Source organism: Podarcis cretensis (genome assembly GCF_951804945.1).
Source record: "Podarcis cretensis genome assembly, chromosome: 4".
Classification (NCBI taxonomy): domain Eukaryota; kingdom Metazoa; phylum Chordata; class Lepidosauria; order Squamata; family Lacertidae; genus Podarcis; species Podarcis cretensis.
In genome coordinates, this window is record NC_137173.1 from 2,481,744 (window position 1) to 2,509,724 (window position 27,981).

General features: G+C 42.3%; 3 protein-coding genes across 4 annotated transcripts in view; all 3 read right to left on the reverse strand.

Annotated features, from left to right (window-relative positions):
- The window catches only part of LOC307215030 (uncharacterized protein), a 47,391-nt gene extending 39,478 nt beyond the window's left edge, over positions 1–7,913 (reverse strand). Inside the window, exon 1 of the mRNA XM_079974182.1 lies at positions 7,842–7,913. The gene's annotated coding sequence lies outside the window, so the exon portion shown is untranslated. The remainder of the gene's footprint in view (positions 1–7,841) is intronic.
- LOC307214878 (uncharacterized protein) lies at positions 389–26,783 on the reverse strand. Of its 2 annotated transcripts, none has more exons than XM_079973945.1 (3): positions 26,699–26,783; positions 2,337–2,463; positions 389–1,807 (listed from the first exon to the last, which is right to left on the reverse strand). In XM_079973945.1, the coding sequence occupies exons 2-3, from the start codon at positions 2,368–2,370 to the stop codon at positions 531–533; spliced, it is 1,311 nt and encodes a 436-aa protein (XP_079830071.1). In that variant the 5' UTR covers positions 2,371–2,463; positions 26,699–26,783; the 3' UTR covers positions 389–530. The 2 variants fall into 2 exon arrangements, with proteins under 2 accessions (XP_079830071.1, XP_079830070.1); XM_079973944.1 differs by lacking the exon at positions 26,699–26,783 and adding an exon at positions 5,332–5,395 and having other exon boundaries at positions 2,337–2,664.
- Positions 15,410–27,981, reverse strand: part of LOC307214725 (uncharacterized protein) — a 67,289-nt gene continuing 54,717 nt past the window's right edge. The window contains exon 6 of the mRNA XM_079973659.1: positions 15,410–18,794. Within this exon, the coding sequence (XP_079829785.1) occupies positions 17,218–18,794 (1,577 nt within the window). The 3' untranslated portion in view covers positions 15,410–17,217. The remainder of the gene's footprint in view (positions 18,795–27,981) is intronic.

The following is a 27,981-nucleotide window of genomic DNA, read 5'->3' on the forward strand; positions in this document are numbered from 1 at the left end:
CGGGCTTAACTTGTTTTTGAGAAAGCCCTACTTTCAACCTGTCTGTTTAGTTTATGTTGTGCAGCACTATGAAATCCTCAGATGATAGGCACATATTTTTTTTTAAATGATGATAATAAGAAGGATATTGTCAAGCTGGAACATGTGCAGATGAAGGCGATCAAGATGGTGTTATTATATTTATTTCATTTCTATAGCGCCCTATAGCAGGGGTGCCAACTTGAATAAAATATAGGAGGGGTTTAGTAAGCCCCGCCTCAGTTAAACAGTCACAGGATGCGGTGCAAGCATGCCATTTGAATGGCTGTTCCTATGAACTGGGGGGGTGGCCCCCTCAAATATCTTTTTGGGGGGCAAAGACCCCTCAGACTCTAAGAGCTGGCTCCCATTCCCTACACTCACAGGTCACAGGACGGTTACAACATAAAATCACACAATGAAAACACAAAACACACAGCCCAAAACCTGTAACCCCCAACTCCCCACCACATTTAAAAAGGGCATTAGATGTCAATCAGCCAAAGGCCTGTTTAAACCGGTGTGTTTTTCCCTAGCACTGAAAGTTGTATAATGAAGGGTTTTCCACTCTTCGTATGAATTCTTTGATGGGAAGTGAGACCGGCGCTCTGACTGAAGCTCTTTCCACATTCCACACACTGATAGGGTTTCTCCCCTGTATGAATTCTCTGATGGGAAGTGAGATGGGCGCTCTGACTGAAGCTCTTTCCACATTCCACACACTGATAGGGTTTCTCCCCTGTATGAATTCTTTGATGGGAAGTGAGAGAGGAGCTCTTCATGAAGCTCTTTCCACATTCCACACACTGATAGGGTTTCTCCCCTGTATGAATTATCCAATGGGAAGTGAGACCGGCGCTCTGACTGAAGCTCTTTCCACATTCCACACACTGATAGGGTTTCTCCCCTGTATGAATTCTCTGATGGGAAGTGAGACTGGCGCTCTGACTGAAGCTCTTTCCACATTCCACACACTGATAGGGTTTCTCCCCTGTATGAATTCTCTGATGGGAAGTGAGATTGGCACTCTTATTGAAGCTCTTTCCACATTCCACACACTGATAGGGTTTCTCCCCTGTATGAATTCTTTGATGGGAAGTGAGACTGGAGCTCTGACTGAAGCTCTTTCCACATTCCACACACTGATAGGATTTCTCCCCTGTATGAATTCTCTGATGGGAATTGAGATGGTGGCTGTGACTGAAGCTTTTACCACATTCTACACACTGATAGGGCTTCTCCCGTGTATGAATTCTCTGATGGGAAGTGAGATTGCTGCTCTGACTGAAGCTCTTTCCGCATTCCCCACACTGATAGGGTTTCTCCCCTGTATGAATTCTCTGATGGGAAGTGAGATTGGCACTGTGATTGAAGCTCTTTCCACATTCCACACACTGATAGGGTTTCTCCCCTGTATGAATTCTTTGATGGGAAGTGAGACTGGAGCTCTGACTGAAGCTCTTTCCACATTCCACACACTGATAGGATTTCTCCCCTGTATGAATTCTCTGATGTGAAGTGAGATTGGTGCTCTGACTTAAGCTCTTTCCACATTCCACACGCTGATAGGGTTTCTCCCCTGTATGAATTCTCTGATGGAAAGTGAGGGAGGAGCTCTTCATGAAGCTCTTTCCGCATTCCACACCCGGATATGGTTTCTTCCCAATGGGATTTCTTTGATGGCAAGTGGAATAGGAACTTTTTCCATTTTCAAGATATTTATTCAGCTTCTCCATTGTGGGGATTTTCTCATGCTCACCCATGTTCTTAATTTCCAGTCCATCTCTATCTACAATGAAGAGAAATGGATTAGAGGAATAACACAAGTGGGCTAGATGGATGGTTTTCTGAAGGGTTGGGTGCATTAATTAACGGGGATCAACCAACATCTATAGGGGAACCTGTGATTCGACAAGCCTGGCTCTTCTCTTGAATGGATTTTGTTGGCCTCCATCATGGCATCCCTCCATTTCCAATGTCAGTCTTCTCTTTGGACAACCAGAGACTGACGGGAGGAAAAAAAAACCAGAAAACCTGACAGAAGCTACTTCAACTTCCCTAACAACTCTGACATTTATACTTAAAAGGGTCTGGGGAGTTCAGACCAGGCTGATCCTTCTTTAATAAGCTGCAACTGGAGGAAGAACATTCACAGAAAAAACAGTAATTTACTGTTCAAGTTTTTTTTTGGGGGGGGGGGGATTGTGATATCTGGTGTTGTAGGGGGCGCTGCTGAGTTCTATGAAAATATATGAGGTTCGTCACATATGGAATTTTGAATTTAAAAACAGATATTATGATCCCACAGGGAGCCTTACTGAGAGAGGCCACGATCCCACGATTCTCCTCCATGACGTCCTTATGCAGAGCTCTCTGGTCAGGATCCAGCAACTCCCATTCCTCATCCGTGAAACAAACAGCAACATCTTCAAAGCACACTGGACCCTAAAGGAAGAAGGGAAATGTCCTCCTCTGAGACAACACTGTTGTTCACCACCACTCCTTGAGCTAGGACATTCTTCCACCCCTTGACCTCTGTTCCCACAAGGCAGGTTCCCCTGACCTGATCTGGTTCCACAGCCGCTGCTTCCATTCTTTCCCCATTCAGAGATGGATGAAGAGGTCTAGCCAGTATCACTGTGTCACCTGCAAGAGGAAAAAGGTAAGGGGCAAGAGGAAAGAAAGAGGGGGCTTTGCCCTGCCAGACTTAAGGCTGTATTATGAATCAGCAGCTTTCTGCTGGTTAAAAGACTGGCTGCTTCTCGAAAACACAGATGTATTGGATTTGGAAGGCTTCAACAATGCTTTTGGTTGGCATGCATATTTATGGTATGACAAGGCTAAGATTCATAAGGCGTTCAAGAACCATACTGTCAGAAAAGCAGTGTTTAATGTCTGGACAAAATACAAAGACTTATTGGAAAATAAAACTCCGAGGTGGCTTTCACCATTGGAAGCTAAGGCCCGGAAAAGACTCAATATGGAGGCCGAATGGCCAAAGTATTGGGAAATATTAGAAAAAGATGGAGATAATTGGAAATTGCAGAGTTTGGAGAAAATGAAAGATAAAGTGCGAGATTGGCTACATTACGCTCAGATTAAAGAAGTTTTTAAACTTGACAAAAAGTTAGGATTCCAGGTGGAAAAATCGAAGTTGAAAACGGAATTGTTAGAGCCTAAGACTAAGGTACTTTCAAGAATGTATAACTTGCTGTTAAAATGGAACACACAAGATGAAACGGTCAAATCAGCTATGATAAAGTGGGCACAGGACATTGGGTATAATATCATGTTTGAGGACTGGGAAAGGTTGTGGACCACGGGGCTGAACTTCACTGCATGTAATGCTTTGAAAGAAAATGTTATGAAAATGATATATAGATGGTACATGACCCCAGTCAAACTTGCAAAAATATACCATGTGTCTGATAACAAATGTTGGAAATGTAAAGAAAATGAAGGAACGTTCTTTCACCTCTGGTGGACTTGCCCTAGAGTGAAGGCTTTCTGGGAAATGATATATAATGAGCTGAAAAAGGTATTTAAGTATACCTTTCCTAAGAAACCAGAGGCCTTTCTTCTGGGCATTGTCGGCCAGAGGGTGTTAAAGAAGGACCAAACATTCTTTATGTATGCAACAACAGCAGCAAGGATACTCGTCGCCAAGCATTGGAAAACCCAAGATTTACCCAAACTGGAAGAATGGCAGATGCAACTGATAGACTACATGGAACTGGCCGAGATGACTGGCAGAATTCGAGACCTGGGAGAGGAGACGGTGGAAGAAGATTGGAAGAAATTCAAGACTTACCTACAGAAACATTGTAAATTGTATGAATGCTAAGAAGGATGCTAGATTATAAATACCTTGGCACCATTAAGTTAGGTGAAGTGATATATGAAAATAAGTTAAATTCAAGAAAAGACAAATTTTGGATAATTATTAGGCTAAATTTAAATTTTTAAGGTTTGAATAAATGATATCAAAAATTTGAGACAGAACATTGGAAAATTAGATAATAAGAATGGAAATAAGGTGATAAATTGCTGGTTAGATATTCATAAATTAGGAACGCAGGAGTGGGAGATGCGAGGGAGTCCAAAGAAGTTAAGAAAATATATCATGATATGTGTTATCTTGTTTCTTTATTTGTATTGTAATTTATAAAAAAAACCTTTAATAAATATTTCTAAAAAATAAAAATAAAAAATTTGCAGATGACACCAAACTGGGAGGGGTGGCTAACACCCCAGAGGACAGGATCACACTTCAAAATGACCTTGACAGATTAGAGAACTGGGCCAAAAAAAACAAGATGAATTTTAACAGGGAGAAATGTAAAGTATTGCACTTGGGCAAAAAAAATGAGAGGCACAAATACAAGATGGGTGACACCTGGCTTGAGAGCAGTACATGTGAAAAGGATCTAGGAGTCTTGGTTGACCACAAACTTGACATGAGCCAACAGTGTGACGCGGCAGCTAAAAAAGCCAATGCAATTCTGGGCTGCATCAATAGGAGTATAGCATCTAGATCAAGGGAAGTAATAGTGCCACTGTATTCTGCTCTGGTCAGACCTCACCTGGAGTACTGTGTCCAGTTCTGGGCACCACAGTTCAAGAAGGACACTGACAAACTGGAACGTGTCCAGAGGAGGGCAACCAAAATGGTCAAAGGTCTGGAAACGATGCCTTATGAGGAACGGCTAAGGGAGCTGGGCATGTTTAGCCTGGAGAAGAGGTTAAGGGGTGATATGATAGCCATGTTCAAATATATAAAAGGATGTCACATAGAGGAGGGAGAAAGGTTGTTTTCTGCTGCTCCAGAGAAGCGGACACGGAGCAATGGATCCAAACTACAAGAAAGAAGATTCCACCTAAACATTAGGAAGAACTTCCTGACAGTAAGAGCTGTTTGACAGTGGAATTTGCTGCCAAGGAGTGTGGTGGAGTCTCCTTCTTTGGAGGTCTTTAAGCAGAGGCTTGACAACCATATGTCAGGAGTGCTCTGATGGTGTTTCCTGCTTGGCAGGGGGTTGGACTCGATGGCCCTTGTGGTCTATTCCAACTCTATGATTCTATGATGTGAATCAGTGCATCTAAACTACAGACGGGCATTTGAGAAATTCTCGCCTGCTGAGTGCATTTGGATGTTTGGGTGCATTTCAGATGTTAGTTGTGCCGAAATATATCTCCCCTCCTCTGGGCTCTTAGTCCCACTATCTCCCCCAACAAAAGATGAAAAGAACCCACAGACGAGTTGGAAAACGAACAGAATGAGACTAAACGGAGAAAAACCTCCTCCCTTCTTACCCAGTGGCCTCTCTCTGGTGTTCAACGGAGGCCTCTCTGCCTCAGAAGAAATCTGGCCCATTTCTGCAAAGAGATCCTTTCCCTGAAAAAGAAACAAGGATTCAAAACAGAGAATGGGGTGCTAATATTTGTGGATGCAGAAAAGGCCTTTGATAACATTTCTTGGGACTTTATGTTAAAAAGCCTAGAATATATGGAGGTGGGGAAGGGATTTCTCAATGGAATAAAAGCAATCTACACTGAGCAAAAAGCGAAACTAATTGTAAATAACGTGATTACGGAGGAAATAGGGATATCCAAAGGTATGCGACAGGGATGTCCACTCTCACCATTGTTATTCAGCATGGTACTGGAGGTTCTTCTAAAATCATTAAGAGAAAATGAGACAATAAAAGGGCTTACAGTAGGCCGGAATGAATATAAGGTGAAAGCCTATGCCGATGATCTGGTCATAACGGTGGAAGAGCCATTGGAAAGTGTGAAAAATATACTTACGGAGGTAGAAAGATTTGGCCAAATAGCAGGATTTATACTGAATAAGAAGAAGACTAAAATAATTGTTAAGAATATGGATCAAGATAAGATAGAGAATATACAGCAACAAGTTGGCATAGAGGTGGTGAAAAAGGTGAAATATTTGGGAATTTGGATAACCCCCAAAAAACATAGATTTATATCAGAATAATTGCATACCAGTGTGGAATGGGATAAAGAAAGATCTGGAGGTGTGGGGACGAATGAAATTGTCATTTTGGGGAAGGATTTCAACGATAAAGATGAGCGTGCTACCAAAATTATTATTTCTGTATCAAACGATTCCAATAATCAAGGGGACCGGGGTATTTAAAGAATGGCAAAGAGTTATTTCAAGGTATATCTGGCAGGGAAAGAAGCCAAGAATTCAATTTAAGTTACTAACTGACGCAAAGGAAAGAGGAGGCTTCGCCCTGCCAGACTTGAAATTGTACTATGAAGCCTCATGTCTCTGTTGGTTAAAGGAATGGATAAAACTAGAAAATACAGAACTGTTAGATTTGGAAGGATTTGATAATAATAGATTTGGATGGCACGCGTATCTATGGGTGGGAAAGAAGAAAATCCATAGAAGTTTTGAAAACCACATTTTCCGAGGATCGTTAACAGAAGTATGGGAGAGGTATAAAAACCTACTCGAACCAAAAACTCCACACTGGTTGTCTCCGTTAGAGGTTATGTCTGTTAAAAAAACTAATATGAGAAAGAATTGGATTACATATGGAAATTTGATTATGAAAGAAGGGGGGAAATGGAAAATGAAACCATATGAAGAAGTGAAAGAATCTGTGTACGATTGGTTGCATTATTTTCAGATAAACGAAATGTTTAAAAAAGATTTTAAAGAATATGGATATGCAGAGAAGGACTCTAAATTTCAAACAGATATAATAAATAGTGAATATAAAATCCTATCCAAAATGTATAAGATATTGTTGGAATGGCATACAAAAGATGAAGAAGTTAAATCAGTTATGATAAAATGGGCCAAAGATATGGGACATAATATACAATTTAATGATTGGATAAAACTATGGAATGAAAGTATCAAATTTACTGCATGTACTGCATTAAAGGAAAATATTATGAAAATGATGTATAGATGGTATATTACACCAGTAAAACTTGCAAAAATGTACAAAACATGTAAGAAGTGTTGGAAATGTAAAGAAACAGATGGTACATTTTTTCATATGTGGTGGGAATGTAAGAAAGTGAAAAGCTTCTGGGAGTTAATATATAATGAATTGAAAAAAATGTTGAAATATACATTTGTTAAGAAACCAGAGGCTTTTCTCTAAGGAATTGTAGGCAACGAAATGAATAGAAAGGACCATAAAATCTTTCAATATGCAGTAACAGCGGCAAGAATATTATTGGCTCAGAAATGGAAACAAGAACAATTACCAAGGTTGGAGGAATGGAGAACGAAGCTGATGGACTATGCAGAACTTGATAAACTGACTGGGAAGATCAGATATCAACGAGATCAAAAGTTCATCGAGGACTGGGGAAAATTAACAGATTATTGGGAATGTTTAAGTGATAATGAAATAACGTTAGTGGCATTTAGAGAAGCTCTGTGATAAAATAAGAAATATTGTAAAAAAGTAAAATGTAAGAGGGGGGAAGGTATAAAGGCAATATAAAAATTTGGAAATGTGTATTTAAAGAAACTAAATTCGAATGATTGACAGAAAAGCCGAAGGAAGTCAAAAATTGAAAAGTTTAATAGAAATTGTATTGTGGAATGATTGTATGGAAAATTAATAAAACATGATTATAAAAAAAGAGAGAGAGAGAATGGGGAGAAGGATTAAAAAATGAATGTCAGGGCCAACAGCTTCAAGGGTGACAGATCTCATTCCATGGATGCCTTCCCAGGGGGAAAAAATGAGCCACCAGTAGAGCATGATGGGATGTTTTCTGTCCTGTTTGGAGCCCCTTGGTAGTATCCAGAGGAAAGTCTCTCTCACCTGCTTTCTCTCCTCTGCCTGACTCAGGAGGAAACCTTCGGCCAGGGCCACCGCCTGGGAACTGGTCTCCGCTCCACAGTCCCTCACCCAGCTCTCCATCTCCAGTGGAAGGACAGCCAGGAACTGCTCCAAGATCACCAGGTCCAGCATCTCAGCTTTCGTGTGCCTTTCTGGCTTCAGCCACTGGTGGCAAAGGTGGTAGAGTCGGCTGCAAACCTCTCGAGGTCCTTTGGCCTCCGGGCAGCAGAACTGCCTCAACTGCTGGCTCTGCACCTCTGAGCGGAGGGTGTCCTCCTCACCCAGGATCTTCTGCACAGAGTTTTCCCAGAATGCCCCACTGCTCCCAGTTTGCATGGCATGGCCTCTTCCTTCTTCAGGGCCAGCTGAGTCTCGCTCATCCATCTGTGCTCTCAGGAAGCCTCTGAGAGATCGGAAGGAACCCTTTGGTCTTCTGCCAAGTTCTGTCTGTCTGAAGGAGAGGCACTAGCAAATCCTACAAAGCAAATACATTGTTCAGTTACAAAAGCTGTCTAATATCAGAAGAAAAAGGATCCCAGAGCAAGCATGGATGAGTCTTGGAGGGAACCAGGGCTGGACTGCACCACAGCCCAAACCATGAGCTATTTTATTTATTTAAATTTCTATAACACTTTATATTTTAACAATAAATCTCAAAGCGGTTTACAGCATATTAAATCTGTGGGGATAATTGGGGAGTTAGAAGAAGATATATTATTGAATGATATCCTTCCTAACATGCATTAGCAAGTTCCATATTCTAGTTCCATAAAAACCCCTTTTTTAGATTACGCAGCGATCAGCTTGTTGCTGACTCATCTGAGTCTTACTATTAAAGATTCCTTCCTGGTAAAATCCCTTGCAATCCGTCTTAAATGAATAAGCACAATAATCTGATTCACGTTAATATAAAAGTAGTTTACTCAGATTCATTCAGGTTCACAGACACATCCCTGAAGGCAGGCCTAGGTTACATAACAACTAGAACTATTCCATAAAGAAGTTAGTCCCAAATGACTCCCACTAAGGAGTCACTTCTCCAAACACACAGCAACATACAAAATGGAGAAGACACACTGATCAGAAGATGGAGGCCGTGTGCTCCTCCATGCTAGTACAACAGACTGCACCCTCTTCAAGTCACATGGAGTGGAAGTCTGTCCCAGCTCAGGAGGACACAGGAAGTCTTCTCCTGAGTGGTAGAAAACATCCCCTAATGTGTCGTCCACTGTAGGAATCTTGTACTTGACTGCAGTTTCACATCCCACAAAATCAATAAAACAGAAATAAAACCATTGGAAGAAAGTCAAATCTATAGTCTATAGTCAAAGCAACATAGCAGAAAACAAATACTCTCTTAAAGATATCAAAATAAAACCTTACAAAGGAGGTCAACTACAGAATACATATTTAACACAGTAGGGCAGGGTGAGTCTGGGCCTCACCCCCTAGGCCAAGGGGAAAGGGCCTTTTTAAAAAGGAGAAGAGGAGGAGGAGGAGGAAGAAGAGGAAGAAGAAGAGGAGGAGGAGGAGGAGGAGGAGGAATAGGAGGAAGCAGCCTCTAGCGCTCCTAGAAGAAAGATTGCAATGCAAAATGTGGAGGGAAGTGAAGGGATTTCTGGGAGATGAATCAGCCTGGTTGCTCCTGCCTTCCAGTCAATGCATGAAGTCAGAACTGACTGACAAGGGAGTCATTTGTATCTTGTGGAAAATGGATGCTTGGCTCTAGTGGGGGTCCTTACCTGGGGGTCCTCAGGAGTTGCTCGGCCCCCACCCCACTCCCCTGCTTCTGTCTCCTTTTCTTGCACTTGGACTCTCTCCTGCTCTCAAGACAGGCTCCTGGGGTGGGGTCCCTTTTTCTTCGCTCCAAGGGCAGGAATGTATCTCGCCAACCCCTGAGGGCCAAGTGGATGAGGCCAGAGACACCTCCCTTGAAATTTAGGTGTGTAATTTAGTATTAGTGTTCTGTTAGATAGCTTAACACCCAGAGAGACATTGATGCCCAGGTCCCTGGAGGCTCAGTGAGTAGCAGCGCCCATTTCCGGCTGCTTTGCCAGCACCAATCCCTTTGGGACAGAGAGGATGTGGTCCTGGGATGCCCTGCTCTGGGTGCGAGGGGATTGCTGCAGTGGCCTCCTTGGGGAGCTGCCCTGGGAGACACTGGGAAACTGGTCCCCAATGCAGCAGCCAGACTCTGGGCTGGGATCCCTCTCTTTACTCCTGCCCTTTCTCTCCCACCTTTTTTTTTGGGGGGGGGGGGGCTAGTCCACCTCCTTGTCCAGCTTTGGAAACCATTTGCACGTTTCCTCCGTTGTGCAATGAGGCTGAGCGACGTCACACAGAGTTAAAGTCCCAGGGACTATTTTGTTTTAAAAAGGGAGATTTCGTGGGAGTCAGGGATCCTCTGATCTGCAGGAAGGAGAGCGTGGCAGACCTGGCCCCTCCCTGGCAGGACCCTCTCCTCCCCCCTGACTTGGGGTCCCCCCCCTGCAGGAGCAGATCAGGCCCCCCAGGCCCCCTCCCCTGCTGCAGATCCCAGAGAGAGAGAGAGGAGACTCACCAGATCCCAGGAGGGGAGAGCGAGGCAGCCCTTACAGGAGAGATACAAAGTAACACTGGGGAGGGAGGGGCCTTGGCTCTGGAGGACCTGCCCCCCCTTGCTTCCTGGCCTCTCTAGGAAGCCAGCTCACTTCCCTTTAACCCTTGCAATGCCGAGTCCACCCAGCTCAGCCTCTCTCGCTTGGCAGAACCTCAGATTCTTATTATTTCTAATGGATTTAGGGGGAGATCTGCCCCCCCCCCGGCTCCGCCAGTGCCCAGATATCCCTTTGTGGGGTGAGGCTCTTGGCTGGACTCTGAGCATCTCCCTCCCTTGGCCGGAAAGTGGAGGAGCAGCTTGCAGGGAAAAGGACCAATTCTGCAGCTCCAGCTCCAGAGACATAGCAAGGTCAGGTGGTTCCCGGTTTCTCACACACCCCACACACACATACAGACCTTTTTCCATCAGTAAAAGAAGTTACACACAGAACTATTTAGAATATTTAGAAATAATTACAAATGAACCGTTTGCTGAGAATCAGATTAAAATCCATGTCCACATTTTAAATATCCGGATGGGCTTGCCTAAACAAACATTTATTTATTTTTGCAGGCACCAAAAAGAAAAGAGGGATAAAAAAGAAGTGCAGGCAGGGAGTTCCAAAGTCTACCTGTGTCGCCACACTAAAACTTTGATTTCTCCCATTTGGATCCCTTCCAGTTGGGATTCAGGCCTCATCATGGGACTGAAACTGCCTTGGTCGCACTGGTTGATGATCTCCGGCGGGCTAGGGACAAAGGTGAGAGCTGTTTCCTAGTTCTGCTGGATCTCTCTCATTTGATACCATCAACCATAACATCCTTCTGGACCGTCTTGAGGGGCTGGGAGCTGGGGGCACTGTCCTACAGTGGTTCCGCTCCTTCCTCCTGGGCTGTGTTCAGAAAGTGGTGGTGGGGGATGAGTGTTCAGACCCCTGGGCTCTCACTTGTGGGGTGCCTCAGGGTTCTGTCCTCTCCCCCATGCTTTTCAACATCTACATGCAGCCGCTGGGAGAGATCATCAGGAGGTTTGGGCTGGGTGTTCATCAGTATGCGGATGATACCCAGCTCTACCTCTCTTTCAAATCAGAACCAGTGAAGGCGGTGAAGGTCCTGTGTGAGTGTCTGGAGGCGGTTGGAGGATGGATGGCGGCTAACAGATTGAGATTGAATCCTGACAAGACAGAAGTACTGTTTCTGGGGGACAGGAGGCGGGCAGGTGTGGAGGACTCCCTGGTCCTGAATGGGGTAACTGTGCCCCTGAAGGACCAGGTGCGCAGCCTGGGAGTCATTTTGGACTCACAGCTGTCCATGGAGGCACAGGTTAAATCCGTGTCCAGGGCAGCTGTGTACCAGCTCCATCTGGTACGCAGGCTGAGACCCTATCTGCCTGCGGACTGCCTTGCCAGAGTGGTGCATGCTCTGGTTATTTCCCGCTTGGACTACTGCAATGCACTCTACGTGGGGCTACCTTTGAAGGTGACCCGGAAACTACAACTAATCCAGAACGCAGCAGCCAGACTGGTGACAGGGAGCGGCCACCGAGACCATATAACACCGGTCTTGAAAGACCTACATTGGCTCCCAGTACGTTTCCGAGCACAATTCAAAGTGTTGGTGCTGACCTTTAAAGCCCTAAACGGCCTCGGTCCAGTATACCTGAAGGAGCGTCTCCACCCCCATCGTTCTACCCAGACACTGAGGTCCAGCACCGAGGGCCTTCTGGCGGTTCCCTCACTGCGAGAAGCCAAGTTATAGGGAACCAGGCAGAGGGCCTTCTCGGTAGTGGTGCCCTCCCTGTGGAACGCCCTCCCACCAGATGTCAAAGAGAACAACAACTACCAGACTTTTAGAAGACATCTGAAGGCAGCCCTGTTCAGGGATGCTTTTAATGTTTGATGTATCATAGTATTTTAATATTCTTTTGGAAGCCGCCCAGAGTGGCTGGGGAGGCCCAGCCAGATGGGCGGGGTATAAATAATAAATTATTATTATTATTATTATTCTCACAAGTACAGGTGTTTTATGTGGAACCGGTAACTGTGCCAGTTTTCTCAAAGCAGTTGAGTTGGGAATACATGGGGGAAGGCAATCTGATCAGAAGCTGCTAAGAGCTTTGTAGTCCACCATAAGATGAGTGGGACCAGGACAATGGCCCGCCTAGCCCTAGAAACGTGGCTTTAGGGAATTTCTTTGTAAACCAACCTTTTTTTGTTAAGTACCTTTCATCATCCTCAAGCACCAGCACCAATCAGAAAGAAGCCGTTCCCAAGCAGTGTTGTGGTGCAGAGACAGACAGACAATCTTTGGGAGCAGCCAGATTTTTATGTGCCAAACAAAAGCACCATGCATTGCCCTAAAAGTGATCCATGCGACGGTCATCTCCAGGCTTGACTACCGTAATTCGCTCTACGCGGGGCTGCCCTTGAAGCTGTCCCAGAAACTCCAGCGGGTGCTGAATGCTGCAGCGAGGCTCCTCACGGGGTCTCTGCCATGGGAGCATATTCACCCAGTGCTTTTCCAGCTGCACTGGCTCCCGGTGGAGTACAGGGTCAGATTTAAGGTGCTGCTTTTGACCTTCAAAGCCCTTCACGGCCTAGGACCCTCGTACCTATGAGACCGCCTCTCCTGGTATGCCCCACGGAGAGCCTCAAGGTCCATAAATAACAACACCCTAGTTGTCCCAGGCCCTAAGGAAGTTAGATTGGCTTCAACCAGAGCCAGGGCCTTTTCAACTCCAGTCTGGTGGAACGCTCTGCCTCATGAGACCAGGGCCCTGCAGGATCTGATTTCTTTCCGCAGGGCCTATAAGACAGAGTTGTTCTGCCTGGCCTTTGGCTTGGAGCCAATTTGATTCCCTCCCTCCCTCTCTTTCTTTTTTCCTTTCCTTCTCCTCCTGCGATGAGGCTACATTTTAATATTTTAATGTTTCAATATTTCAATGTTGTATTTTAATTTTGTTTTTAAGTTGCTATCATTCATCTTGTTTTTATTATTGCTTGTAAGCTGCTCTGAGCCCGGCCTTGGCTGGCGAGGGCGGGGTATCAATAATAAAATTATTTTTATTTATTATTAAAAGTCCAGGGAACATTAGATGCTTCTAATTTTTCCGATGAAGTGTTTTATTCAGTCTCACCTGCAATCATGTGTGCTGAACACACAGAAACACATACAGATAATGAAATTACTGGGAGTTACAGTCTCCAAATAAAACTCAACACATGCAAGCAGATTGATAGAATAGTACACATGATTTCCCCATCTCCTTTTTAAAAAACATTATTTTTCTTTATCTTCATGGTACAGAAGATATTCAGAAAGCAATAGTTACAACAGTAAACAAAAAGTAACTTGTCCTGATGGAATTTCAGACTTTCAGCATGTCATGTGTTAAAGTTCCATTTCATTATTCTAAAACAGGCATCCCCAAACTCGGCCCTCCAGATGTTTTGGGACTACAATTCCCAGCATCCCAGACCACGGGTCCCGTTAGCTAGGGATGATGGGAGCTGTAGTCCCAAAACATCTGGAGCGCAGTTTGGGGGTGCCTGTTCTAAAAGACCACGATACATTTTCCCGTGAGTGTTGGGTGGATTCCTGCAACAGTTTTAACAATTTATATATTCAACAAACATTTGCCTCGTGTTATAAAAGGAATATGGATTGTGTTCCCCCACCTTCTTGATTTCCCCGGGCAAACAAAATTTAAGATACTTAAATTGTGGTGCCCAGAATTGAACACAATATTCTAGGTGGGGCCTGACCAAGGCAGAATAAATTGGTACTATTCCTGCCCTTGAACTGATTCTGCCTTCTGCCACATTGGCCTCCGCTCGCTGTTTGGTGTCCTCTGCAAATGTGATAAGCATCTCCTCAGTTCCTTCATCCAAGTCACTTATAAAGACGTTGAACAATAATGGGCCCAGGACTGAACCCTGCAGCACCCCTCTGGTCACTTTTCCCCAGGATGAGGAGGAACCATGAAGGAGTCCTCTTTGGGTTCGGTCAGTCAAATCCACCTAACAGTTACCTCATTCAGCCAACATTTTACCAGGTTCCTCACATAAATATCACGGGCGACTATTTCCACAGCAGTCCGCTGATCAACAAACTTTCTAACTCCATCCAAAAAGAAAAAAGAAAAAGAGAGATTTCTCTGGCTTGACGAGTTTTTGAGAAAGCCATGTTTTCAACTTGTATAGTTCCAGTTACAGATAGGTAGCCATGTTGGTCTGCCATAGTCAAAACAAAAAAATCACAAGACAGAGAAACCAGTAGGAGAACACTTAAATCTCCCAGGACGTTCTATACAAGATCTCAAAGTAGCTGTTCTATTACAAAGGAATTTCAGAAATAGACTGGAAAGAGAAGCTGCTGAATTGCAACTTATTACCAAACTTAAAACCATGGAGAGACCTGGTCTGAACAAAGACATTGGTTTCTTATCTCATTATACATGACAAAGCCATTTTTCACCTTCTCACCCCTTGATTCACCCATTCCCACCACCCTTCTGAGTAATACCCCTCCCCACCTTCTCACTATATAGAAGGGTCTGGTGACTTCTGTTTCAGTGTATCTGAAGAAGTGTGCATGCACACGAAAGCTCATACCTAGAACTAACTTTGTTGGTCTTTAAGGTGCTACTGGAAGGAATTTTTTGTTTCAGCTTGTATGTTTATGTTCTGAAACACCGAGAAATCAGATAAAGGGCACATAATTTTTTTAAATGATGATAATAATAATGATATTGACAAGCCGAAACATATGCAAATGAAGGCGATCAAGATGGTCTTGCTTTATTTATGCATTTATTTAATTTCTATAGTGCCCTATACCTGAGGTGCCAACTTGAATAAAATATAGAAGGGGTTTAGTAAGCCCCTCCTCGCATATGTGGGGCATGCATGCCATTTGAATGGCAATGCCTAACAACTGGGGGGGGGTGCCCCCCTCAAATATTTTATGAAGGGGCAAAGACCCCTCATCCTCTAAAAGTTGGCTCCTGTTCCCTGCTGTTGCATTCTGAAGGCAAAGGACGGACTGGATCCTGATTAATACAATAGACACGAGGCTTGACCAGCAAGACTCTGGGAGAAAGTGCGCATTCCACTTCCTGGCCCAGGTCGTTTTTATTAACAAAAGCACTTTAACACAGCGTTTGTAAGGGCATTAGCGAAACAGTTTAAAAAGGTATGCAAAAATGTAACAGAAAAGGGTGAAAGACTAAAGTTATATTATGTCGAAAGTAAATAATAGTTTAAAGGAGTTTAAGTATAAGGAGGAAAGATTGGAGACATAACAGAAGAACTTTAAGACAGCGTTTGTAAGAACCAATCAGATTTCCTCTGAGCATTTCAAAAAATCATCACGTGGGGACAAAGTCAGATCAGAGGAAGCCTCTTAACTACAAAGAACTATTTACTATTTGAGCATGCATACAGGCTAAATAAACAGGAACCAAGGAGGAATTAACAAACCCCGGTGGTAATAAACCCAGCAGTAAAAGGAAAGACAGGCATTTTACCACATCCATGTGAACTCTGTTCCTGGCCCTAAGATCTACCTAAAGATTAACAGAAGCTACATCAAAGCTACCTCCCTATTTTTATGTACCCAGGAGCCCTGGTAAGCAACTGGTCTGTGTTAGAATGCTTTACACGTGACTGACAGACATAGAGAAAATGGGGCAGAGATGCAGAGGCTTGTGGGAATGATCAGAAATCAAGTCAATGACCCAAACCCAGTCAAAGCGATGCGTTCACCATTGACACAGTAGCTTGCTTCATTTTTCATAATTCCTCATAGCAATCCCACATGACCAGACACCTACACCCACAGTTCTCAGAATGGTTTCAACATAAAATCACAATATGAAAACACAAAACCTGTAACCCCCCACCGCCCCTGGCAAACAAAAGTTGAGATTCTTAAATTGTGGTGTCCAGAATTGAACACAGTATTCTAGGTGGGGCCAGACCAAGGCAGAAGAAAGTGGTACTATTCCTGCCCTTGATCTGATTCTGCCTTCTGCCACATTGGCCTCCGCTCCCCGTTTGGTGTCATCTGCAAATGGGATGAGCATCCCCTCAGTTCCTTCATCCAAGTCACTTATCAAGACGTTGAACAACAATGGGCCCAGGACAGAACCCTGCAGCACCCCTCTTGTCACTTTTCCCCAGGATGAGGAGGAACCATGGAGGAGGACAATTTGGGTTCGGTCAGTCAAATCCACCTAACAGTTACCTCATTCAGCCCACATTTTACCAGCTTCCTCACATAAATGTCGCAGAGGACTTTGTCAAAAGCCTTACTGAAATTGAGATGCAGTATTTTCACAGCAGTCCCCTGATCAACAAAGTTTGTAACTGCACCCAAAAAAAGAAATGAAAAAGAGAGATTTATCGGGCTTAACTTGTTTTTGAGAAAGCCCTGCTTTCAACCTTGAATAAAATATAGGAGGGGTTTAGTAAGCCCCGCCTCAGTTAAACAGTCAGAGGATGCGGTGCAAGCATGCCATTTGAATGGCTGTTCCTATGAACTGGGGGGGTGGCCCCCTCAAATATCTTTTTGGGGGGCAAAGACCCCTCAGACTCTAAGAGCTGGCTCCCATTCCCTACACTCACAGGTCACAGGACGGTTACAACATAAAATCACACAATGAAAACACAAAACACACAGCCCAAAACCTGTAACCCCCAACTCCCCACCACATTTAAATAGGGCATTAGATGTCATTCAGCCAAAGGCCTGTTTAAACTGGTGTGTGTTTCCCTAGCACTTAAAGTTGTATAATGAAGGGTTTTCCACTCTTCGTATGAATTCTTTGATGGAAAGTGAGATTGGAGCTCTTCCTGAAGCTCTTTCCACATTCCAAGCATTGATAGGGTTTCTCCCCTGTATGAATTCTTTGATGGGAAGTGAGACACTGGCTGTGACTGAAGCTCTTTCCACATTCAAAGCATTGATAGGGTTTCTCCCCTGTATGAATTCTCTGATGGGAAGTGAGATTGGCGCTCTTACTGAAGCTCTTTCCACATGCCACACACTGATAGGGTTTCTCCCCTGTATGGATTCTTTGATGGAAAGTGAGATTGGAGCTCTTCCTGAAGCTCTTTCCACATTCCAAGCATTGATAGGGTTTCTCCCCTGTATGAATTCTCTGATGGGAAGTGAGACTGGCGCTCTGACTGAAGCTCTTTCCACATTCCACACACTGATAGGGTTTCTCCCCTGTATGAATTCTCTGATGGGAAGTGAGATTGGCACTCTTATTGAAGCTCTTTCCACATTCCACACACTGATAGGGTTTCTCCCCTGTATGAATTATCCAATGGGAAGTGAGCTTGGAGCTCTGACTGAAGCTCTTTCCACATTCCACACACTGATAGGGTTTCTCCCCTGTATGAATTCTCTGATGGGAAGTGAGATTGGCGCTCCGACTGAAGCTCTTTCCACATGCCACACACTGATAGGGTTTCTCCCCTGTATGAATTATTTGATGGGAAGTGAGAGAGGTGCTCTTCATGAAGCTCTTTCCACATTCCACACACTGATAGGGTTTCTCCCCTATATGAATTCTTTGATGGGAAGTGAGAGAGGAGCTCTTACTGAAGCTCTTTCCGCATTCCACACACTGAAATGGTTTCTCTCCTGTATGAATTCTTTGATGGGAAGTGAGAGAGGAGCTCTTCATGAAGCTTTTTCCACATTCCACACACTGAAATGGTTTCTCTCCTGTATGAATTCTTTGATGAGAAGAGAGATGAGATCTTCTACTGAAGCTCTTTCCACATTCCTCACAGTTATAGGGTTTCTCTCCTGTATGAATTCTCTGATGGGAAGTGAGAGAGGAGCTCTTCATGAAGCTCTTTCCACATTCCACACACTGATAGGGTTTCTCCCCTGTATGAATTATCCAATGGGAAGTGAGACCGGCGCTCTGACTGAAGCTCTTTCCACATTCCACACACTGATAGGGTTTCTCCCCTGTATGAATTCTCTGATGGGAAGTGAGACCGGCGCTCTGACTGAAGCTCTTTCCACATTCCACACACTGATAGGGTTTCTCCCCTGTGTGAATTCTCTGATGCATAGTGAGATTGGAGCTCTGACTGAAGCTCTTTCCACATTCCACACACTGATAGGGTTTCTCCCCTGTATGAATTCTCTGATGGGAACTCAGAGAGGAGCTTGTACTGAAGCTCTTTTCACATTCCAAGCACTGATATGGTTTCTTCCTAATGGCATTTCTTTGATGGGAAGTAGAATGGGAACTTTTTCCACATTCAAGATATTGATACGGCTTCTCCATTTTGTCATGGTCACCCTTGTTCTTGATTTCCAGTCGCTCGCCATCTGCAATGAAGAGAAATGGATTAGAGTCTCAGGGAGAAATTAATGAGGAATAGTTGTTAACATTGGTAATAGAGGCATAACGCAAGTGGTTTAGATGGATGGGTTTACTAAGGGGTTGGGTGCATTTATTCACGGGGTTCAACTGGCATCCTTAGGGGAACCTGTGATATATGATTTAATATATATATATTATTTTTATTAATTGCACATATTAGACTTCCGGTCAGCGCCAGCAATTAATGGTGGACTTTTCCCAGAGCTCCGGGAGAAGTGTGCTCCGCGGGTTCGGGTCCTGCCACTACGGCGAAGCGGGGACCCTTAAAAATTACAGGTGGAGAAGCCTGTAAACAAGGAGGCTCGGCGGGTACCATTACGACTTTGTTACATTGTGAGAAACAACTAAGCAACTAGAAGCTGAGCCACTGAAAATTTACTAGTAAAAACAAATCTAGGAGTGTGGGACTGACCTTGGCCTGGCTGATAGTGGCATGGCAGATGGTAAAGGAAAGATAGATCAGGCTCAGGAGAAAAACCTCAGATCCGGCAAAACTTACAGCACTACACAGCCAAGAAGGGCCTCATTGATAGGAGCAGCTGCGGCCTCACAAACAAAACCTAAAGCCATGTCTGCAGAAGATGCTTTGACGAAAGCTCTTGGAAAAATAAACGAATCTCTGGAATTTTTAACAAAACAAGGGACTGATACAAGTAAACAAGTAGCTGAGATCTCAAAAAAACTTGATCTGAATACTTCTAGCCTAAAAGAATTGGGAACTCAAGTTACTGCTAATGCTCAGAATATTGGGAAACTCCTAGAGGAATCAGCTACTACCCGAAAGATTGCTGAGGAGGCAAAGGAGGTTGCAACCGAAATTCAGGGAAAAATACCACCGGTTGTAAAGAAACTGGCGGACTATGATTTATCCTTTGCTATGATAGATCTTCAAAGGAGGGATCGTAACTTAAGATTAAGATTTGTCCCAGAAAGTGAACAGGACAACTTGGTGGACTTTATTATAAAAGAATTCTATGACTTTTGGCAAGAAGGCCTGCAGGGGGAGGAAGTTAAGATTGTGAGTGCATTCAGACTTGGAATAAGACAAAAAAAGAACAAGCCAAGAGACTGCTTGATTACTTTGGGATCAAAGGAGGAAAGAGATAAAATTTTAAATTTGCACTATCAAAATACACTGCAAATTGAGGATTCTTTCGTGGAGATCTTCAAAGATATCCCAAAGCCTATTCTAGATGCAAGAGAGGACTACAAAGATCTTGTTGTACTACTGAAAAAAAGCAGAATCTTCTTTAGGTGGGAATTCCCCCAAGGCCTATGTTTCAAATACAGAGGAAAGAAGGTTAGACTAAGGACACTGAGTGACAAAGACAAATTCTTGAGAGATCACGAAGAAGACTTAGTGAAGGAAGCAGAACTTGGAGAAGAGCCAACAATACCAGGAAAAGGAATATTGGACTTGGCAAATTTATCGTTTGGACTACAGCCACCAACAGAAGAAGAGCAACAATTGGGAGCAGTAGGAGGAGTAAGTAAATAATCCCATCATGGCCCTGCGACTATTGAGCTGGAACTGTAATGGACTCAATATTCCTCGGAAGAGGAAGAACGTTTTTCATATTCTACAGAAACAACAATTGGACTTGATTTGCCTGCAAGAGACACATGTGACAAGAACACATAGAAAACTACTTATCAATAAAAAACTAGGACATGAATTTATTTCATCTGACAGAGTGAAAAAAAGAGGAGTGGTTATATATGCAAAGGATAGATTGATGCCGAAACAAATATTTAAAGATGAACAAGGAAGATATCTGGCAATTGAAATCCAAGTACAAGGCCAGAAATTTTTGATTCTAGGAATCTACGCACCAAATGAAGGCAAATCTGAATTTTTTAAAAAGTTGCATGAGATTTTGTTGGACTACATGGATTCAAATATAATTTTGATGGGAGATATGAATGGAGTTGTCTCTACAAACATGGACAAAGCAAAGACAAGTAATTTCTAAAGACGGAAGGCTACCAAAAACATTTTTTGAAATGACTGACAATATGGACTTAGTCGATATTTGGAGATTAAAAAATCCTCTTGAAAGAGAAGGAACCTTCTTTTCTGAAGCCAAAATGACCTGGACTAGAATTGACCAAATATGGGTTACTAGAGGACTGGCATCAAAGATAAAAAAAGTGGAAATCTGCCCAAAGACTTGCTCCGACCATAACGCCGTGAAGATGGAGATGAACCAAACAACAGCTGGCACTTTCAGATGGAGGATGAATGACTCATTATTCAGAGACAAAGAATTTTGTAAAAAGGCCCAAAAAACACTAAGAGACTATTTTGAAATTAACATGAGATCTAATGTGGAAAAAAGAGTAATCTGGGACGCAAGCAAAGCGGTTATGAGAGGTTTCTTGATACAACAAAATGCAATAAAGAAGAAAAGCCAAAACGAGAAAAAGGATAAGATATTAGAAAATATTAAAGAAGGAGAAAAGAAATTGAGATCAAAACCAAAGTCTCAGGAGATCTTGAGAGAAATTAAATTATACCAAATGCAATATATGGAACTGATGAACCAAGAAACAGAATGGAAAATTAAACAAATGAGACAGAAAACGTTTGAATCTGCTGATAAATGCGGGAAATTTTTGGCTTGGCAATTGAAGAAGAGACAAAAACTAAATACAGTGACAAATTTAGATGTGGATGGAAAGAACATTAACAATCCAACTGAAATTAGAAGCTGCTTCCAGAGATACTTTAAACAATTATATGCACAAGGGCCAGAAAAAGAGATTGATATAGAACAATTCTTGAAGAAAAATGGGATGAAGGAAATTTCATGTCAAGACAAAATGCTTCTGAATCAGAAAATAACTGAACAAGAAATAGAAGATGCCATTCAAAACATGAAACTGGGCAAATCTCCGGGACCTGATGGACTGACTTCCAAATATTACAAGGCTTTAAAAGAATGGCTAATACAACCTTTGAAGGAAGTCTGTAATGAAATCTTTGAGGGGAAAGAAGCACCTGATACGTGGAAAGAGGCTTATATCACGCTTATACCGAAGACAGAGACTGAAAAGACCCAACTTAAGAACTACCGTCCAATCTCTTTATTAAATGTGGATTACAAAATTTTTGCTGACATTTTAGCTAAGAGATTGAAAAAAGTTTTGATGGGGGAGATTCATAGGGATCAATCGGGCTTCCTCCCGAGAAGACATCTATCAGATAATGTAAGGAACATAATAGATATTTTGGAAATGTTAGAAGTCAATATAAATACAAAAGCTGTTTTGATATTTGTGGACGCGGAGAAAGCCTTTGACAATATTTCTTGGACCTTTATGAAGAAGAATCTCCATGGGATGGGGGTAGGCCAAGGTTTTGAAAACGGTATAGGCACAATTTATTCTGAACAAAAAGCAAAGCTAATTGTAAATAATATTATTACAGAAGAACTTAAGATAGAAAAAGGGACACGTCAGGGGTGCCCAATTTCCCCACTACTTTTTATTTCGGTCCTGGAGGTTTTGCTGAACATGATAAGAAAGGACCAGCTGGTTAAAGGGGTTCAGGTCGGAGCGAGACGATATAAATTGAGAGCATTTGCAGATGATTTGGTACTTACATTGCAAGAGCCGGAATCCAGTACGAAAAGGGTTTTGGAATTAATTCAAGAGTTTGGTCAAGTGGCAGGATTTAAATTAAATAAATTAAAGACTAAGGTATTAGAGAAAAACCTAACAGTAAGAGAGAAGGAGAGGTTTCAGAATGAAACAGGTTTAACAGTGGTTAAGAGTATAAAATATTTGGGGTTTAATATGACAGCTAAAAATATGAACTTATTTAAAGACAATTATGAGAAATGTTGGAACCAAGTGAAAAAAGATTTAGAAATTTGGTCGAACTTGAAGCTTTCTTTGTCTGGTCGAATAGCAGCTATTAAGATGAATGTATTGCCTAGAATGTTATTTTTGTTTCAAACATTGCAAATTGTTGATAAGATGGAGTGTTTTAAGGGATGGCAGCGAGATATTTCTAAATTTATCTGGCAGGGCAAAAAGCCCAGAATAAAATTTAAGATCTTAACTGATGCAAAGGAAAGGGGGGGATTTGCCCTGCCAGATTTGAAACTTTACTATGAATCAGCAGCTTTCTGCTGGTTGAAGGATCGGCTGCTCCTTAAGAACACAGACATTTTAGATTTGGAAGGCTTCAATAATGTTTCTGGGTGGCATGCATACTTGTGGTATGACAAAGTTAAGGTTCATAAAGGTTTTAAAAATCATATTGTCAGGAAAGCATTGTACAATGTTTGGATCAGATATAAAGACCTACTGGAGAGCAAAACTCCAAGGTGGCTTTCACCAATGGAGGCAAAAGCTGTGCAAAAACTCAATATGGAGTGTATATGGCCGAAATATTGGGAAATTTTAGAACAGGAGGGTAGTAACTTCAAATTGCAGAGTTTTGAGAAATTAAAGGATGAAGTGAGAGATTGGCTCCACTATTACCAAATAATGGAGGTTTATAAGATGGATAAGAAAATTGGCTTCCAGGTGGAGAAATCGAAACTGGAAACAGAATTGTTAGAATCCAATACTAAAAATTTATCAAAAATGTATAACTTGCTGCTGAAATGGAATACGCAGGATGAAACAGTTAAATCAGCTATGATTAAGTGGGCGCAAGATATTGGTCATAACATTATGTTTGCTGACTGGGAAAGGTGGTGGACCACCGGCATGAAATTTACGGCGTGTAACGCCTTGAGAGAAAATATTATGAAAATGATATATAGGTGGTACATGACCCCAGTCAAGCTTGCAAAAATTTACCACTTGTCAGATAACAAATGTTGGAAGTGTAAAGAAAATGAAGGCTCATTCTTTCACCTCTGGTGGACATGCCCAAGGATTAAGGCTTTCTGGGAAATGATATATAATGAAATGAAAAAGATGTTTAAATACACTTTTCTGAAGAAACCAGAAGCCTTTCTCCTGGGTATGGTCAGCCATGTGGTGTTAAAGAAGGACAGAACTTTGTTTTTGTATGCCACAACAGCAGCAAGGATCCTTATCGCAAAGTATTGGAAGACATCAGATCTACCCACTCTGGAAGAATGGCAGATGAAGATGACAGACTACATGGGACTTGCAGAGATGACGGGCAGAATCCGAGACCAGGAGAAAGAGACAGTGGAAGAAGATTGGAAGAAATTTAAGGACTATCTTAACAAATATTATAAGATTAAAGAATGCTAGATTGACATGGACTTAAAAATATTGGTTTTCAGAGACATTAGAGTAAGAAAAGGAATGGAATTAGTAAGAAACTTTTGGGAAATAAGGGAATGGAGTTGCTGATGGGATAATGAAACTAGAATACAAAACGGTGAGGTATGAGGAAGTCGGGGAAATAAGGTTGAGAAAATAAGTTTTGAAATTATACTTGTTGTTTTTTGTTTGTGTTTGTTTTTATTGTAGTTGTTTTTTGTATTTGTATGTTCTTATTGGAAAATTAAATAAATATTATTTAAAAAAAAATTAATTTCACATATTAGTTGCACATATTTTCCAACATTACAGCTCCAATACCACATAATAAATATTTGGCTTTGACAGCCTTAGACTTCCTTCAACCCCTTCTAATGGTTTTCTAAATTTCTTTCTGTTTTGCATTTTTGTTACTCTTCTTTTTTATATATACATACTATTTTTACTATTCTTTTATTATTGTGCATAAAAAGGAATACAAAAACACACAAAGAAAAATACATAAACACAGAACAATCTGCCATTTCCAGATTTGTCAGTCTTCTATTTTGTCAACCAAAAGCTTATAGAAGGAAAAACAAAAATAGAAAGCCTACTTTAGACAGAAGCTCCTTCAACTTCCCTAATGACTCTGAAGTTTGCAGTCAAAAGGGTCTGGGGAGTTCAGACCAGAACGATACTTGTTTAAGAATCTGCAACCAGAGGAAGAACATCCACAGAAAAAACAGTAATTTACTGTTCAAGGTTAATGGTGGGAATATTAAAATCCCAGGTGTTGTAAGGGGCACTGTTGAATTCTGTGAAAATATATGAGGTTCATCATAGAGAGCTGTTTTGAATTTAAAAACAGATATTATGATCCCACATGGGCCTTACCAAGAGAGGCCACGATCCCACGATTCTCCTCCATGACGTCCTTATGCAGCGCTCTCTGGTCAGGATCCAGCAACTCCCACTCTTCGTCGGTGAAACAAACAGCAACATCTTCAAAGCACACTGGACCCTAAAAGAAAAAGGGAAATGTTCTCCTATGAGACAACACTGTTGTTCACCACCACTCCTTGAGCTAGGACATTGCTCCACCCCTTGGCCTCTGTCCCCACAAGGCTGCTTCCCCTGACCTGATCCACAGCCGCTGCTTCCATTCTGTCCCCATTCAGAGATGGATGAAGAGGTCTAGCCAGTATCACTGTGTCACCTGCAAGAGGGAAAAAGGTAAGGGGGAGGTGCCTGCTTCTCTCACAGGTGAATCAGTGCATCTCAAACTACAGAGGGGCCTTTGAGACAGTCTGGCCTGCTGAGTGCATTTGGATGTTTGGGTGCATTTCAGATGTTAGTTGTGAAAAATATATCTCCCCACCTCTGGGATCTTGGTCCCACTATCTCCCCCAATAAAAGATGAAAAGAACCCACAGATGAGTTTCAAAACCATGGTGGATTAGAAAAGCAATGATTCAAAAATATATAAAATAAACAGGGTTTTTAAAAATGTAATTTGGATTTTTAAAAATTTAAATCTGATTTTTAAAAATAAATTGCTTTTGGAGGAAAAATCTTTCTATTGATAGTTTTCTATTTAAGTAACATTATAGTTCAAAGGCTATTCATAAGGAAATAAGGATTTGTTTTTAATTATGTAGCATGAGCCTTTATATACAATGTCTAAATTTTTTGGTAAATGAATTCCATTAATCCATTCACAATGTCATGCAATTCCAGAGGTTTCTGTAAGAATATTTGGGGCAGTTTTTCTAACATGAAGATATTATCACAGATGTTTGTTTTTGCAGTTCTTAAAAGAGTGAATTTGTGTCCGCAAAGAAATCATGCCTTTTCTTCACAGGAAAATGCTATAAAATAAACATACAGAGTTGAGGAGAAAACCTTAATCCCATTCTCCCTTTGCAAATTTATATACACAGAATCAACCCTTTACTCTTAAATGCTAAATTCCAAGAAGTTCAATGAATAGATGGTTTGGAGTAGAATAGATCTGCTGAAGTAGCTAAGTGTGAAGCAGTAAAAATGAAAGTGCAACCTTGTGACCAGAATACTCCCCAAATCTTGGGACCTTTGGGTGGTAACCGGGATCTGTAAGTTCATGGTGAGACCTTGAAGTGCTTGCCAGTCAACTAATAAGAGTTCACGGGTTCCAGGCCCTTCTTCCCAGGGCTCAACTGGCACTGTCCAAACAATAAAATCTCTAACTACTGTACGTCAGTTAAGAAACATGGATACATATGCTGTAACGTTATTGTTTTAGTTAAATAAAATATTTAAATTGTTATTAAGGAAATGATTATTTATTTATTTTTCTCCTTCCAATAAAGTACAGCAGAAAAGTTATCTTAGAGATCCTGACAATAATTCCATAATTATCTATGTATTTCTAACCAAATCAGTAATCTTTGATAAAACTGTAAAAACCACTCCGAAAATTTATTATTCTAAAAATGAAACCTTCATCTGGTTGTAAATATTAAGATTATACCAGCAAGAATGAGATTTTCTGTAAAAACAAATGATTCAAATCCATCCTGTTCAAAGCCAAAGGAATATGACCAAATGGAGAGAGAAAAACCACCTCCCTCCTTACCCAGTGGCCTCTCTCTGGTGTTCAGCGGAGGCCTCTCTGCCTCACAGGAATCCAGTTCCATTTCTGCAAAGAGATCCTTTCCCTGAAAAAGAAACAAGGATTCAAAACAGAGAATGGGGAGAAATACTAGAAAGAGAATGACAAAGACTTGAAGGGTGTGAGATCTCATTCCATGGATGCCTTGCAGAAAAAGCATGGGCCACCAGCAGACCATTATGGGATGTTTTCTGTCCTGTTTGGAGCCCCTTGGGAGTATCCAGAGGAAAGTCTCTCTCACCTGCTCTCTCTCCTCTGCCTGACTCAGGAGGAAACCTTCGGCCAGGGCCACCGCCTGGGAACTGGTCTCCGCTCCGCATTCCCTCACCCAGCTCTCCATCTCCAGTGGAAGGACAGCCAGGAACTGCTCCAAGATCACCAGGTCCAGCATCTCAGCTTTCGTGTGCCTTTCTGGCTTCAGCCACTGATGGTCAAGGTGGTAGAGTCGGCTGCAAACCTCTCGGGGTCCTTTGGCCTCCTGGCAGCAGAACTGCCTCAACTGCTGGCTCTGCACCTCTGCGCGGAGGGTGTCCTCCTCACCCAGGATCTTCTGCCCAGAGTTTTCCCAGAATCCCCCACTGCTCCCAGTTTGGTTGGCATGGCCTCTTCCTGATCCAGGGCCAGCTGAATCTCGCTCATCCATCTGTGCTCTCAGGAAGCCTCTGCGAGATCGGAAGGAACCCTTTGGTCTCCTGCCAAGTTCTGTCTGTCTTAAGGAGAGGCGCTAGAAATCCTACAAAGCAAATACAGTGTATAAAGTTGTATAAAGTTTACACACCCTCTTCTCTCTCTACTGAGCACCCAAGAATCCTGCAAAATCCCTTTGTTAATAAATACAGTATGGGGGAAAAACATTTTAGATTTCTTTTTAGCAGCAATGCCAAAATTGTTAGGAAACCAGACAATGAGGCAGAAGAGGCTACCAGCACCAACAATAGTGATATAAATCCTCACAGGAAAAATGTTAATCCACCAACTTTCTCAAAGTTGCAGTGAGAACATCCATGGCTGGAGATGTTCTCTAATGTTTCGGTATGCCCTGACTGCCAAGAATTTGCCTGGGCCGAGGACACAGGTTTTGTGAAAGGCAGAGCAGCATAAAGGAATGAAACAGGGAGTATATATTTATATTCTGCTTTTGAAATTTTGTACAGGTGTTAAATGTGCCATTTTTGTGATCTGGAAGGAAGTGGGTGAAATCTAAGAGGAGTCAGTCAGTGAATAAAATTCTCAGGCTCCTTTAAGAC